At 48.6% G+C, this 15,598-nt stretch overlaps 1 protein-coding gene across 1 annotated transcript in view; it reads left to right on the top strand.

Annotated features, from left to right (window-relative positions):
- The first annotated feature begins 5,584 nt into the window (after positions 1-5,584).
- The window catches only part of LOC125926157 (multidrug and toxin extrusion protein 2-like), a 52,598-nt gene continuing 42,584 nt past the window's right edge, over positions 5,585-15,598 (top strand). Inside the window, exons 1-7 of the mRNA XM_049635350.1 lie at positions 5,585-5,683; positions 6,206-6,340; positions 9,609-9,757; positions 10,546-10,588; positions 11,150-11,194; positions 13,558-13,655; positions 15,253-15,350. Of these exons, the coding sequence (XP_049491307.1) occupies positions 5,585-5,683; positions 6,206-6,340; positions 9,609-9,757; positions 10,546-10,588; positions 11,150-11,194; positions 13,558-13,655; positions 15,253-15,350 (667 nt within the window). The remainder of the gene's footprint in view (positions 5,684-6,205; positions 6,341-9,608; positions 9,758-10,545; positions 10,589-11,149; positions 11,195-13,557; positions 13,656-15,252; positions 15,351-15,598) is intronic.

The raw sequence follows: 15,598 nt of genomic DNA on the forward strand, positions 1-15,598 counted from the left end.
TCTTCTCTTCTCTTCTCTTCTCTTCTCTTCTCTTCTCTTCTCTTCTCTTCTCTTCTCTTTTGTTTTTTAAATACTTCCATTGGGGTCGGCCCCGCGGTAAAGCCTCGGAATTTGCATTGTATTATGTCTGATCTCTTCCCTTAACACTATCGGAGCTTGGCCCGTGGGTACCTTTTGCCTTATCTCTAGATTTGAAAGGAGATCGCGTAAACTGCTCGGGGAAGCGTTGTTTCAACCATCCCGTGGTGGTCGGGCTTGCGAGGAATTTGTAGCAATGATACAATTCCAGGGCGGCCAGGGATTGCTAGGAATTTGTAGCAATAATACGGTCACAGGAACAGAACGGCATTTTTTTTTTTTTCCTGTTGTAAAATTAAACTGGAGAACTTAGAGATCATGTAGATTGTCTGCCATCGGTTTGAATTGCACAATTCATTATGGGCGCAGTATTTCCCGCTTGTACTAAAGTGTCTCCCTTGGGCCACGGATTGAAATTACACCTCCTTTGAAGGCTTTCGTCCCTGAGTGTTTGTTAGTGATGTAGCGGAAAGTTGCCTCCCTCCATCCAGGCTTTCAGAGAAGGTGGAAAATAGTTCCGGTGGTGCTGGCAGGTGGTCTCTCCCAGCCTTAGAAAATTCCCCCTCCGTCCCCACCAGAGGTCGGTATCTGCTCTAGGATCGTGGCGGGACCGCTGGAGTTTCTCTTTTCAGCTTTGTGGGTGAAGTGACCTTAGTATGTGGAATCAGATATTTTATTTACAGGTCTGTTACTGAGTGAACTAATTCAGGCTAAGGGATATTTCTACTTCCTTTGAGATTTTAGATTGGGTCTCTAGAAAGAGTGAAGAAAGCAGAGAAGCTTTACGTACAGGCTGTTAACTGTGTTCCCTCCAGAAAGGATGAACTTGATTCCTCCCCCACATAGGGCACGGTGGCCCTGGCATATGTTGTACTCCTCATCATTCTGTCTGCTGTGAACGACATTAACAGTGGGTTATTATTGGAAACCTGAAGGGACACTTTCTGTTTATCCATGGGGCCGCAGTTGGGATCTCCCTTTTCCTGTCGCTGCTTCCAAACCTTTATTTTGCAGTGCTCTTTAAATTTTTTTTTAATTTTTATTTACTTACGTGTTTATGTATGTATCTTAAATGTTTGAGAGAGAGAGGGGGACAGAGGATCCGAAGCGGGCTCCGTGCTGACAGCAGCGAGCCTGTGTGGGACTTGAACTCACCAACCGTGAGATGGTCATGACCCGAGCCAAAGGCAGATGCTCAACTGCCTGAGCCACCCAGGCGCCCCCTTAAAAAATTTATTATTATTATTATTTTTTTTTTACTGAGGTATAATTGACACACAACATTTAATCGGTTTCAGGTGTCTAATGTAATGATTCAGTATTTGGGTATATTGTGAAGGGATCACATTAAATCTGGTTAAAATCTTATCACTACACACAGATTTTTTTTTTTCTATGTGATGAAATCTTCTAAGATTTACTCTCTTAGCAAGTTTCAAGTGTGAAATACGGTATTATTAACTACATTCACCATGCGGTACATTGCATTTTCACACGTTATGTACTTCGTAACCGGGACTTTGTATCTTTAGATGGCCTTTACCACCAAGCCCCTCGGGCATTCCACCCCCCCCCCCCCCCCCCCCCAGTCCTTGGCAATCACCAATCTGCTATGAGTTCAGTTTTTCTTTGTTTGGATTCCACGTGTAAGTGAGATTATACGGGCATTTGTCTCTGTTTGACTTCTTTGACTTAGTATAATGCCCTCAGTGTCCATCCGCATTGTTACCAATGGCAAGATGTTCTTCTCCTTTAGGACCAGCTAAGATTCAGTGCATAAGCCGCATTTTATTTACATGTTTCGTTTTCTTTGGTTAAATACACAGAAGTGCGATTGTTGGATCATATGGTAGTTCTGTTTTTAATTTTTTGAGACTTCATACCGTTTTCCCCGAGGGGCTGGACCAGTTTGCATTCCCTCCAAGAGTGCACAGGGGCTCCCTTTTCTCCACGTCTCCTCCAACACTTGTTATTTCCTGTCACATACTCTCGCAGGGGTTAGTTCATGGTGGTTTTAATTTGCATTTCCCTGACGATTCGTGATGTCAAGCACCTTTTCCGGTATCCTTTGGCCCTTTGTGTGTCTTCTTTGGAAAAATGCCTATTCAGATCCTCGGCCCAGTTTTTAATTAGATTGTTTGGGGTTCTTTTGCTAGTGAGTTGTATGCGTTCTTTACATATTGTGGAGGTGAACCCCTTATCAGGTGTACGATTTGCAAATACCTTCTCCCATTCTGTAGGTTGGCTTTCCACTTTGTCGGTGGGTTCCTTCAGGGTGCGGGCGCTTTTGAGTTTGGTGTGGTCCCACTCATTTATTTTTGGTTTTGTCGCCTTTGTTGTTGGTGTCAAAACCAGAGTCCTCGCCAAGACTAAGAGAGCTCACTGCCTGTGTTTTCTTCTAGGGGTTTTATGGCTTCAGGTCTTGCGTTCAGGTCTCGAATCCATTTTGAGTTATTTTTTTTGTGTGTATGGTGTAAGATAGGGGTCCAGTGTCACGCTTTGGCCTGTGGCTGTCCAGTGCTCCCGACACCCCTGGATTGAATAGCCTGTCTTTTTGCAGTGCCCATTTCCGGACTGTCCCTTCGGGTTTACCATCCTGTACGGTTCATGTCCATGGTATCTGATGGCCGGTGCATGGCTTCTTCTGTGTTCGTCAAACACCCCAGGGCCTGAGTGCTCAGCTTCTTGGGTGTGGGGACCCCACCTCCGTCCATCCCTCTGGCTTTCAGGAACCCCCTAAATCCACTTCAGGACTCATACTCTGCACATTGTCATCTCTCAGCATGGGCCCACAGTAGCAGTTTTGTTGTTGTTGTTGTTGTTGTTGTTGTTTTTCACTGTAACAGTGTTAAACTTTACTTTCCTGCTGGCAACCTTTTATCCCTGGAGCCCTCTCAAGTCCCCACCTGCCCTTTGACCTCATGGGTCTTCCCTTGCTGTGGTCCCTCCCTCTTCTCTCACTCTGCCGCCCTGACTGCCCCCATCGATCGTTCTCGATCCTGCATTCTGTGACTTGCATGTGAGGCTCGGGAGGATCCTTCTAGATGCAGCTTAGGGGCATGCATTTGCAGAACACTTTCCCAGACCACCCCCCCCCCCCAGCCCCACCTTTCCGTGCTGTGCCACAGTCTCTGTCTCTGAATACTCTCGCCTTGGCCGGCCAGCTCATATTAATTTTTGCCACGCCTGGTTCCTGGCACAGATCTGCCCCGAGTGGATATTTCCAGGAAATGCAGAGCTCAGGGGAGCTGTGAGCGGGTCCTCATCTAGGCGCCTCCTGAATTTGTCTCCTACGCGGCCCTGCTGTAACATGGTGAGGGTTGAAGGCTCTGTGATGATACACGTACAGGCCCCATGTCTCCTTTCACCATTTCGGCAAAACTGTCTTTTTTTTTTAAATTTTTTTATTTTTGGGACAGAGAGAGACAGAGCATGAACGGGGGAGGGGCAGAGAGAGAGGGAGACACAGAATCGGAAACAGGCTCCAAGCCATCAGCCCAGAGCCTGACGCGGGGCTCGAACTCACGAACCGCGAGATCGTGACCTGGCTGAAGTCGGACGCTTAACCGACTGCGCCACCCAGGCTCCCCAAAACTGTCTTAACCAGGGGCGGCTGGGTGGCTCAGTCTGTTGAGCGTGCAACTTCAGCTCAGGTCATAATCTCCCGAGTCATGAGTTTGAGCCCCACATCAGGCTCTCTGCTGTCAGCGCAGAGCTTGCTTCAGATCCTCTGTCCCCTCAAAAATAAATAAACATTAGAAAAAAAAAAGAAAGAATTAGGGGCTCCTGGGTGGCTCAGTCGGTTGAACGTCCCACTTCGGCTCAGGTCATGATCTCACGGTTCGGGAGTTCGAGCCCCAGGTCCGCCTCTGTGCTGACGGCTCAGAGCCTGGAGCCTGCTTTGGATTCTGTGTGTGTGTCTCTCTCTCTCTCTTTGCCCCTCCCCTGCTGTGCTTGCTCGCTCTAAAAAATCAATAAATATTAAAAAAAAAAAAAAAGGAATTAAATAAAACTATCTTAACTGTATCTTGGGGGGAGAAAACAAAATTAAGATTTTATGGAAGGTTTGTAGTAATTTCTTTCCTTCTTTCTCTCTGTTTTACCCGCACTTCACGCACCGATGAGAGCATAAAAAAGAGTTCCTACTTTTTGAAGTAAAAATAGGTAGAGAGCAAATACAAGCCCAAAATTCCGTAGATAGGCCTGAAAAGGGTACGCGGGAAGGTTGGTATGTTGCAAAGAGAGGAATTTCTGTAGCTAAGGTTTTAGGTAAGGGAGTCTATGTCTGTCTTTCCTTGGGTAGTACATGGTAAGACGGTGCTTTTATAACCAGCCGTTAAATTGTAACTAATTGGTAGGAGGAGAGTAGGCCCAATTTCAAGAAAACTATTTATGAAAGCCAGATACAGTTAAAAATGTTTTACTTTATGAAAAATTCTGTATGCAGAATGAGAGAATTTACAAAAGTGTTTGTTTTTTAAGTAAAAGAACGTTTTTTAAGGTTTATTTTATTATTTTTTTAACGTTTATTTTTTAGAGAGAGCGTGTGCACCCATGTGAGTGGGAGAAGGGCAGAGGGGGCCGTGGGGGGACAGAGGATCTGAAGCAGGCTCCACATTGGCCGCAGAGAACCTGACTCGGGGCTCGAACTCACGGAACTGTGAGATCATGACCTGAGCCGAAGTTGGATGCTTAACCGACTGAGCCACCTAGGCGCCCCTAGGTTTTATTTTATTTTATTTTTTTGAAGGAATCTCTCACTCCCAATATGGGGCTTGAACACGCGACCCTGAGACCAAGAGTCGCGTGCTCCACCAACTGAGCCAGCCAGCTGCCCCCTGCCCTCTTAACAAACAAACACCCCCGCTCCCCCGGCCACAGACATTTATTTATACCCCACCTTGTTTTGTTTCATGAAGAATTTTAGTTGGTTTGTAAAAATACTTTCAGTACAGAAGGATAAATAATTAGCTGGTAGAATTACCGGCATCCTGAGCTCTTGTAGTTTGCAGAAATTCACAGTGTGTCCAAGATGTCCCTGAGCCATCTGTTCGGGGGAAGGACGGCCTTTCCTGATACTGAGTCAGAGGAGTGGCGTGGACACCCTGAGGTGGAAGATGGTGTCCCGGACAACTTGCTACGAGAGATACGTCAGCAAGTCTCGAACCGTCTCCGTATACAGGTGGTCATTGTGTGGGGAAAGCACAACGCCGTTGACTTTCATCCAAGCAGTCTCAGACGGCGGACTTGGCCTGGAGATAGACTTGAGGCCACAGAAGAAGAGTGACAGCTGGGCTTCCTTTTCTTTGCCTGGAAGGCTGAGGGGTTTTGGAGCTTTGGCCCTGACACTGTCCCGGGCTGGAATTGAGAACACAAGGCGCCTGCCTCCCGCTGCTCCCTCTGTGTGGCCTGTCACTGACTCCTGGTGGCTAGAGTTTATGATCTTGGTCAGCCAAGAAGTGAACCCACCTTGGGATTGACATCACCGCTAAACGTGAGACCCGGGATGAAAATGAGGGTCTCCAGCTCTCCCCAGCCTCCGCAATTGCAAAATGGCTCCTTGGGCCCTGACCTTAACCTGCAGGTTCATTGCCAGGGGCCCTGGGTAAGGTGCAGACACGAGGGCGACACAAAACCAGTCCTGTTTCTCATCACAGGGTTCAAGCCTGTGGCCAGACTTCCCAGCTTCAGGTCGCCATCTGAGTGACCTAAGCTTTCTGTGACTTGCTCCCGAGACCCGTAAAACGGGCACAGTGCCCACGACAACCCTGTATGGGAGGGTTTGGGGGCAGGGCCTGCACGTGGCATATGCTCAGTACACGTTTGCTGTCCTCGTTCTTAAAGGCACATCGCAGACCAGGGGCGTTGCCTTTAGATATCAACCACAACTTAACTTTTTGATGTGGAAATTGTAACACACGCCGTGTTGTTAAGAAGAACTACGTTGTCAGCCACCCCGGTTGACAGTGATTGTGGAAGTGATTGTGATCCTCTGGTCAGAGGCTGTGTTTTTGTTTACAGTCGCCAGGGATGGACGTGGACGCTCATCTGCTGTGAGATGCAAAGTCTTAAGTGTACGATTGCAGGTTGCTCCTTGCAGGTAAACCGTCACAGCTCCTTGGCTTAGCGGGAGCTGTTAGGCAGCGACCGCCCGGCCGGTCCTCCAGCTGCAGCTGCCTGTCATTCCTTGCAGGTGGTGAACGTTATTGGGATTTCAGTCGGAACTGGCTTGGCCTCGGCTTGTGACACGCTGATGTCTCAGGTGAGGACCACCCTCCCCCACAATCGATTTTTTTTTTTTATTTATGTATGTATTTAGTCAGTTACCTTTCCTGTTGGAGGCCAGGTAGGCGACTCTCCCCTCTTTGGCTTTTGTTGCCTTTTATTTGTCAAACACTGTGCTGCTGATGGCTGTAGATGTAAGCCAAGTGGGCTTTATAATTGTGCTCAGGGGCTGTGCTTTCCTTTCTGTCTCTGGTCTGATCTCTCCCACCCTAACACTGTACTCCCTCACCTGCTGTTGAAGACGCTCAGCTCCGTCTCCCGCCCACATCTCTGTCCTCAGGGCCACACTTGAATGTCGGTCATGTCCCGGACATCACACTCAGCTCAACCAGAGCTAAGCCCATCCGGCTTTCCTCCCCGAACTGTTTCTCCTCTCGGGTTGTCTCTCTCAAGAACACACGACCCTCCACTGAAGCCAGAGTCCTTCTTTATCTTCTGTCTCCTTACGTTAGTGGAGTCCGCTCACACCCCTCCGTCCTCGTTGCCTGTCACAGGACTGGGAACTCTGGGTTGGTGTGCTAACGCAGTCAGAGGAGAGTCAGATTCTGGTCCCGGCCTTTCTCTCCTGGCTCTGTCTTCCATCTCACCCACCTGGTTTACAACCATAGTGGTTTCCCTGGTAGAATCTGAGCTGCTTGGGGAGAAAGGCTATAATCCCATTCAGTCTTTGAATCCCTGTGGGGCTCAGCATCGTGCTTGCTATGTAGTGGGTACTCTGGAAATCTGTCGAATGAGTGAGAGGAAAGCAGAGAAGCAAGCCGGGATGGGTAGATGATGACGGACGGATGGATAGACGGTTGGGTGGTGGGTGGATGGGTTTATAGGTGGATGCTGGATAGACGGGTGGGTGGGTGGAGGGATGGATGGATGGATAGATGGTTGGGTTGGATGGTAGATGGATGGTTGGACAGATGGATGGATGGGTAGGTGGCTAGAGGGATGGATGGTAGAATAGATGAGGTGGACAGATGAATGATGGCTACATGGGTAGGTGGATGTGTCATAGATGAGTCCTGCCTTCACACCCACTGCCTGGGAGAGTGGGGACAGGGTTATATCCCAAGGAAGGAGTGGCCCTGAGCATATGTGTTATATCCTGAGCTGTTGGACTCAGCTCCTCAGCTGTTGGTGCATGAGGGTATCCTGGGATAGTTTTTATAGGCTCAGCTAAATGTGGCTCTAAGGGCTAAATGTAGCTCTGGATTGGCATGATAGAGAATGTGAAATTTTTTCTATTTTTTTAATCATTAAAAAAACATTTTTAATGCTTATTTATTTTCAACAGAGAGAGAGAGAGAGGGAGAGAGACAGCATGAGCGGGGGAGGGGCAGAGAGCGAGGGAGACACAGAATCCGAAGCGGGCTCCAGGCTCTGAGCTGTCAGCACAGAGTCCGATGCGGGGCTCGAACTCACGAACTGCGAGATCATGACCTGAGTTGAAGTCAGACGCTTAAGTGACTGAGCCACCCAGGAGCCCCTGGAATTTTATTTTAAAATAGTTATTTTGTCCCTTTTTTGTTACCATTTCAGTTATTTTTATCCATATAGTTAAAAAAAGAAAAAGACTAGATCTTTGTTTCCCCCACCCACCCATATACAGTGGACGTCTTTCCGTATTAGTAAACGTATTTCTATAATAGCACATTGTTTCTTGGATTTTATTTATTTATTTATTTATTTATTTTTTTAAATTTTTTTTTCAACGTTTTTTATTTATTTTTGGGACAGAGAGAGACAGAGCATGAACGGGGGAGGGGCAGAGAGAGAGGGAGACACAGAATCGGAAACAGGCTCCAGGCTCTGAGCCATCTGCCCAGAGCCTGACGCGGGGCTCGAACTCCCGGACCGCGAGATCGTGACCTGGCTGAAGTCGGATGCTTAACCGACTGCGCCACCCAGGCACCCCTGTTTCTTGGATTTTAAATGGCCTTTTAAAAAGATTGTAAAGGTCAAGCACCGTCTAGAAACTTTAGGTTATCTAGAAATGTATTTGAAAAAGATGGAGGAAAAATCACTAAAGGTTAACCCTTCTGAGTTATCTTTATTAACTGTTTGGTGAATATCCTCCAAATATTTCCAAATATGGACACTTACACCATTCTAACATCTACATGGTCTTATTACCTTTTCCTGCCATTAAACCATGTGTTTTGGAGAACACATTGAATGAAGTAGGTGGACACATTCCCTTTTAATATTTGCACAATATTCTATGTCCTTTGTACGGCCATTGTTTTTAATTTGTTTCCACTGACTCTTTCAAGGCACTTTAAGTTAGACTCCTTTTTGCTTTTGAGAAAGAGACAGTCATTCAGGGTACTTGAAGGAAAGGGAGAGTGAGAAAAGCTCTGAGAAACCTTGACTCGGCCAAGGCCGCTGGGGGGACCGGGCCTTCCCTGCCCTCCCGTGGCCTGCTGTCCGCTCTGTGCTCTGGCCACCTGGCTGCCCCTCATTTCTGCCTTTTGTGCTCTCGTCACACTTAAACGTCAGGTGATGTCGTTTCTCTGCGTGCAACTCTCCTGTGACCCCGTCTGACTGTGGAGGCCACTGAGCCCTCTGCTGTCCCCACCGGGGTTCCAGCCCCACAGGCTGCCCTGCTGGGCCTCTCCCAGACGTCTGCCTGGCTCATTCTCTCAGCCCCCGCATGTGTTTGCCAGAAATCCCCTTCTCCGGGAGGCCTGCCATCCGCCCTGTAAACATCGTGCTCCTCCCCCAAGGGTCTGTCCCCCTTCCCTGATGTCTTTTTCTCCAAGCATTACTGCCATTCTAGAGAATGCACTCTAGATCTTAGTTATTTCTGTTTATCGTCTGTCTCCCTTTCCTTCTAGAAAGTCAGCTCCATGATGGCAGGGACTTCTGCCTGCTTTGTTCACTGCTGAGTTAGTTCCCGGGTCGCAAATGTGTGTGGCACATAGTAAGAGTTCAAGAAATACTTGCTGAGCGAATCCGGGAGGCTCTAACCCGCCGCCTGCTTCTTGCACCTTTGAAGCCCTGCTCTCTGCTGTCAGTGCCCTCCATGTCTAACTGTCCCTGTTCCCAGAGACAGGAGACTCCTCGTCCCGGGGCATGTTTAAAATGCCCTTGGTGCCCTTGGCTCAGGTGTTGGGGGCGGGAAACAACAGCCATCCGGCTGCATGGGTGGCCAGCAGGGTGCTCTCCCTTGGGGAGCCGTTTGCGATGCCGGCGGTCCAGGCCTCGGCCCGGTACACGGTGGCCCTCTTTATCACTGCGTTTGTTTTCTCCAGTCCTTCGGAGGCAAGAACCTAAAACGCGTGGGGATCATACTCCAAAGAGGAATCCTCATCTTGATGCTGTGTTGCTTTCCTTGCTGGGCCGTCTTCATCAATACGGAGCGTATCCTCCTGCTCTTAAAACAAGACCCCGAAGTCTCCAGGTCAGCAGCGTCTCTAATGTCAGAACCCCAGGTTCAGTGTAAGTGACCGTCTGGTCGTCTTAACCTTCATTGACATTTTGGTCAGTTACCTGGACTTGAACCCCCGTGGAGAATGGAAGCTGTGACTTGTGGATCACAGGGTATTAAGGCTGGCAGGGACCAGCTGGCACAGAGTGACACAGAGTGACACAGCGTGACACAGTAACCTGACGTCCTGCCCAGAGTGAAGATACAGGATGAGAATGTTAATACCCTTGGCCCCAGTCTACTTTCCCGGTGTTTTGCAAATACGCAGAGGATTTTTTCCCTCCCAGAAGCAAAGGAGCAATATAGTTGCTTAGAGTTCTTAGAGTTGGGTTTTTTTTTAACCTACAATTCCAGCAAACTCTGGAATTTGTCTTCAGGATACACGGGATCACGGGATGCAAGGAGGCATCTCTCTTTTCTAGAACACTGTTCGTCTTGCTTCAGTGTGAGGTACAGCTACAGTCCTGACCCAAAACCTTTCTGAACTTTGCCCGACTTTTAGTTCATTTTGCTCTGTTCATCCCATCTTTTCTGCTAAGAATGAGCTGAAAGACGTAAAGTCAGACTTCCCTGTAAAAGCAGACGTGTAGCAAGCCTAACATAGTGTTAATCTGGCTTGTGGAAAAAGCCTTTTCAGAGTGGTATTAAATTTCTCCCGTGTAAATTATGTTTAATTTTTAGGAACCACGTGGATTCAATTTGAAGAAGTACGGCAGCAATTGTTTGAATATTAACTGAAGGCTGTTTGTTGTTTATTTCAGGGTAGCCCAGATTTATGTGATGATTTTCATTCCTGCTCTTCCTGTAAGTGTCGAGGATATTTTGTGTCCTGGGACGCCCCAAGCAGCTCATGAATAGTGTCATGCCTGTGCCTCCCCTCTTTCTGTTTATTTTATCATAGTCCTGTTCCCGTGTAAGTTCAGTGTGTAGTTCTTGGACCTGTCATCCCATCCTTACTGCTTCTCAGAGCTTGTACCACTTTGATATCCAACAGCTTGAACGTAATACCCACACCGATGAGGGGGAAGAGCTTTCTGTCCTTATTCTGTGGGTGCTTTTGACTGCAGATTAATTAGGGTGTTTCTGGGGCCCCTCTGGGATTGGGGAAAGTACTGCCAGCTGGCACTCTCAGAGCCATTCAGATGTCAAGGTAGTGAGCCGTTCGCAGATTCGGCCAGTTCGAGGTCTGAGGGTCCTCTCCGGAAAATTCCAAACAGCATCCTAGCATTTGATCCGCGTGGGTCTGGGTCTCTGATTTTGAGGTCGCATCAGGAGGAAATACCTTCTTGAGAAACAGAACTGTCAGAAACTGTTGGAATTATGCCTTCATGTTAACAAGAGGTGTTTTTCTGTTTTACCTCCTAGGCAGCGTTCCTGTTCCAGCTGCAGACAAGATATTTACAAAGTCAGGTATAGAGCCTTTGGATCTTTTGACTCCGTGGTGCCTAGAAACGTGTAGTAGACATTCTTAGGGAGTTCTCCGTGAAAGTCATTCACAGTTTTATTTCCCTGGAATTTTACCCAGAGCTCCTTGTTTGGGAGACCTGAGGTCTTGTAAATGGATTTTGTCCAGCTCAGGAGAGATGCCCATCTCAACCTGTCAGATTCCTGCGCCTACCTCTTGTTTTACTCTGCAGCCCCTGCCTCCCACAACACCCACCACACTGCACCCCTTCCCTCCTCTGTGGGCTGCCTGCTGGCTTTGGGTCTGACCTCAGGCCCGGCTCTGGTGCCTGTGCTTTAGAGGAAGAGGCTGCAGAGTTCTGTGGGGTTTACGGCGCCCCCAGGAACCAGAGGGACAAGGGGCATGGAGGGGAAGGCTAAGGGCAGAGCTGAGGGGGAGCTCTGCCTCTCTGTGTCCCCGGGTCCCTCTTACGTGAGCCGCCCGCTTGCCTTCATGTAACTTTTATCCACAGAAGCCGCTCTACTTTGATGGTGGCCAACTGTTTTTTAAAAAAAAATGTAGACTCTTTTTTTTTGTGTGTGTAAGTTTATCTGTCTTAAGAGAGAGTGCGTCGGTCCGTGAGTTCGAGCCCCGCATCAGGCTCTGGGCTGATGGCTCGGAGCCTGGAGCCTGTTTCCGATTCTGTGTCTCCCTCTCTCTCTGCCCCTCCCCCGTTCATGCTCTGTCTCTCTCTGTCCCCAAAATAAATAAAAAACGTTGAAAAAAATTAAAAAAAAAAAAAAAGAGAGAGTGCGAGCAGGAGAGGGGCAGAGGGAGAGGGAGAGAGAGAATCCCAAGTAGGCTCCACGCTGTCAGCGCCCAGAACCCAACATGGGGCTCAATCTCATGACCCCGGGATCATGCCCTGAGCCAAAACCGAGAGTCAGACGCTCAACAGACTGAACCACCCGGGCACCCCAAATGTAGAGTCTTCAAGAAAATGTTTACCTGAGGACTAACATAGAGTAGGCAAGAGACACACGAGAAGTGAGGAATGAGGCCCCGTAAATAATGGGGGTGAATGTCCACCGCATACCTGCTGGGGACCAGGCCCTGCTGGGTGCTTCGTGTGAGGTGACCTCATGAACCTTCACCTTGGCCCTGGACGGAAGTTAGGTAACTCGGCCTGAGTGTCTCCCATGGGGTCTTCCTGGGACACCTCGTGCCATGCACCGATTTGCTGTCCATGCAGTCATCCCTTCTCTTCTATCTCTGTGTTACTGTGATAGAAACGATGGCCCAGCGGGTCATTCAAAAGCTTTTAGAAACTTCTAGTTGGCCGGGCTCGCAGCTGTACCAGTGGGGGAGACGTGGCCAGCGGCTCTGACCCTGGCCGTCGACGTCCTCTGTGACCGTGCTGTCATTCAGAACCCTTGCCTGTGTACCTCTGAGTGTTCGGCTGACCACCTCTTTAGGAAAACTCACTCTTCCTGCTGCAAGAGTCTTAACTGTTCTCACGAGACCACATTCTCCGCTCACCAGAGGAGTGGAAACATCCCCACGCGGCCCGGCTAAAGCAGTTGTACGTCCTGCCTTTTAACTCGACCCTAACGCGCTCTGCCCAGAGTTTCAGGGACCTCCCACGGGTTAAAGGGCTCGGTCCCTCGAGACTCCCCTCCCCCCACCTTCCGGTGCCCACGTTGCCCCCTGTGCTTCTGACTGATCGGCTGCAGGTTGGAGGTTTCCACGACCGCCAGCCTGGTTCCGTTAATTTTTTAGAGCGACTCCCAGGACTCACGAAGAGTTTGCTTACGATTTGCCGGTTTATTACAAAAGGGTGTGGCAAAGAACGCAGGCCAAACACCCAGATGGCAAGGTGTGTGGGACAGGGTCCGGAATTTTCACGGCACGTCCTCGTGTACACAGCCTGGAGGCTGTCTGAACCCCGTGATTCTGCGGTTTCAGGGGAGGCTCCCTCATGTAGGCGGGATTGATCACTTCCTCTATTCCCAGCCCCCCTCCCCTCTCCCGAAAATGAGCGAAGGGCTGAAAATGTCAAGCTCCTAACAACCATGGCTTGGTTGTTCTGGTGAGCAGCTCCCATCCAGGAGCCCACCCAGAGTCATTAGGACAAAAGGCGCCCTTGTCACCCAAGAAATTCCAAAGGATTTAGGAACTCTGGGTCAAGAACCCGGGTTGAAGACCAAATATTAGAACACAGGATCCGCCTCGTGCCCCTGCCACTGAGAAGTTCTAGGGGACTTAGGAGCTCCGTGCCGGGAAGCGGGGGCGGGGTGGGGGCAGAGACCAGTATATATGCTTCCCATTACGTCACACCACATAACCGATCAGCTTTTGAAAATGCTGTTTTCCTGTTTGGGGATTTTAGGGCATCATCATGCCTCAAGTGATCACTGGGGTTGCAGCAAACGTGATCAATGTGGGCATGAACGCCCTCCTGCTCTACGCCCTGGACCTCGGAGTGGTGTAAGTTGTGACCCGTTCGTTCCCCAAGTGCCGAGTGTCTGCTGGCCGCGGCCCTGGGGGCTGGGATGTGGGGGGGTGAAGCGGCCTGGGAGGGAATCCCCATGGGGTGGGGGCTGGTGTCCTGGAGCACCTGGGGGGGCAGTCAGCCCAGGCTGTGGGGAGGAGTGCGGGCGTTAGCTGGGGGAGAATGTTGTGGAAGAGGTGACGTTGTGAGCTGACACCTGCCTGTCCGGTGGAGTTAGTGTGAGAGGGCGTCGCTGCAGCCCGTGAAGACTGAGGTGCCAGACCTGAGCAAAGGCAGGAGGGGGCAGAGGACTGTCGGGATCTCCCACTGGCTCTCAGTTGTAAGAAATCAAGCCAGTTCCGTCTCTGTGAAGCTGGAGAGTTGGAGGGTCCCATGAGGAAGGCAGCATCAGTTTGGACCTCCCGCCAGTAGGCACCATGCTGTCGATCCATCCCTGACTTGAACTGTCCGGTGCGCTGGCCCAGGTCCAGCCCCCTTCACGTGGGCTGACGTGGTCACACGAGCACTCGAGATATATTATGAATGAAATGTAGTAAAGTGAGATAGAATAGAAAATAGCGTATGGAGGTCTTTTCATGAGACTTCGTGTGCACACATATTAATGTGGGTACCAGGTAGTGATGGAAATTTAGTTCTGTTAGTTGCAGTAATACATGTGTGTATACACACACACACACACACACACACATATTTGTACATTTGTACGTTTGTATATAAGTCATTAGGTGATGGGTAGTAGAGAGGTGGACTGTAAGAATAATCAATGAAAAAAGGTTTGTAACATCTTCTGCCAGAAAAGCCAGAGGCTTTGATCATGGGGGGCGGGAGCACGAGTCGGCAGGCAGGTCTGAGAGCTGGTGACATCAACCCACATAAACACCTGATTGGCACCCAGTTTGTCCGGCTTTCCTCTGCAGGTGCACCTCACAGACCATCTCCTAGAAGTTTCTTGAACAGGTGTACGGAAGACAGTTTGGATAGTTGGAAAAGAGGAGAAGAACACATAGGAATGGGTTAATAAGTGATACAGTGTGAGGATTGGTCGGAAGATTAAAATGAAAAAATAGGAAGCAAGCAGGGGTTTGGGCTCCCTGTGCCAGGACGGGGCATCATTTAATTTGTGGTGATAAAATGTCATCTAAGATGCTCTAAGGTTGTCTTGTAATTGAAAACAAATATATTATAATCCTGGGAAATAACTGTGAACCTTAGACCAGTATTTTGAGCACAGTAGTTGTTTTTGATATTGTACGTAGCTGACTACATTTAAGAATTTATCTGCTAGGTTATTTCGGGCTGTTAGGACAAAGGACGGTGACAAGTGTGTATGTCCTTTTATTTTTCTGGTGATGAACAGTAACATTTGGCTCTTCCACAAAATTGTTGGTGGAAAGAAAACAAGTCAGTTGTAAGTGGACAGTGTATTTAAATCCTTAAAAGATAGTCCACAAGTTCTAGGCTTTTCTAATAACTGTAATTCTTAAAACAGAGCAAAAGCTTGTCAGGGGTAGTCTGTTTATTTATATTTGGACAGAATATACTCCCAGGTAATGATCACTTTCTCTCCTTCAGAGGATCTGCCTGGGCAAACACCACTTCCCAGTTCCTCCTGTCTGCTCTCCTTCTCCTGTACATGTGGTGGAAAAAAATCCACGTCGATACCTGGGGAGGTATGAGAACTTTGATTTACATTATGATATTTGTTATTCAGAAGGATGTAATTCGGGTGTTTGGATATTCCCCCCCCCCCCCCCGAGAGTTTTTTTTTTTAAATCTTTTGGAAAGTTAGAAAAATTATGGAAAATATTTATATAACTGAAAATATAAAAATTGTAAGTCACTATGAGTTTTTTTTTTTTTTAATGTCCATAAAGGCAGCTTTTGGTCATAGAAGACGGTTGGCAGCTGTTGGGTTTAA

The sequence above is a fragment of the Panthera uncia genome, chromosome E1 (assembly GCF_023721935.1).
Source record: "Panthera uncia isolate 11264 chromosome E1, Puncia_PCG_1.0, whole genome shotgun sequence".
Classification (NCBI taxonomy): domain Eukaryota; kingdom Metazoa; phylum Chordata; class Mammalia; order Carnivora; family Felidae; genus Panthera; species Panthera uncia.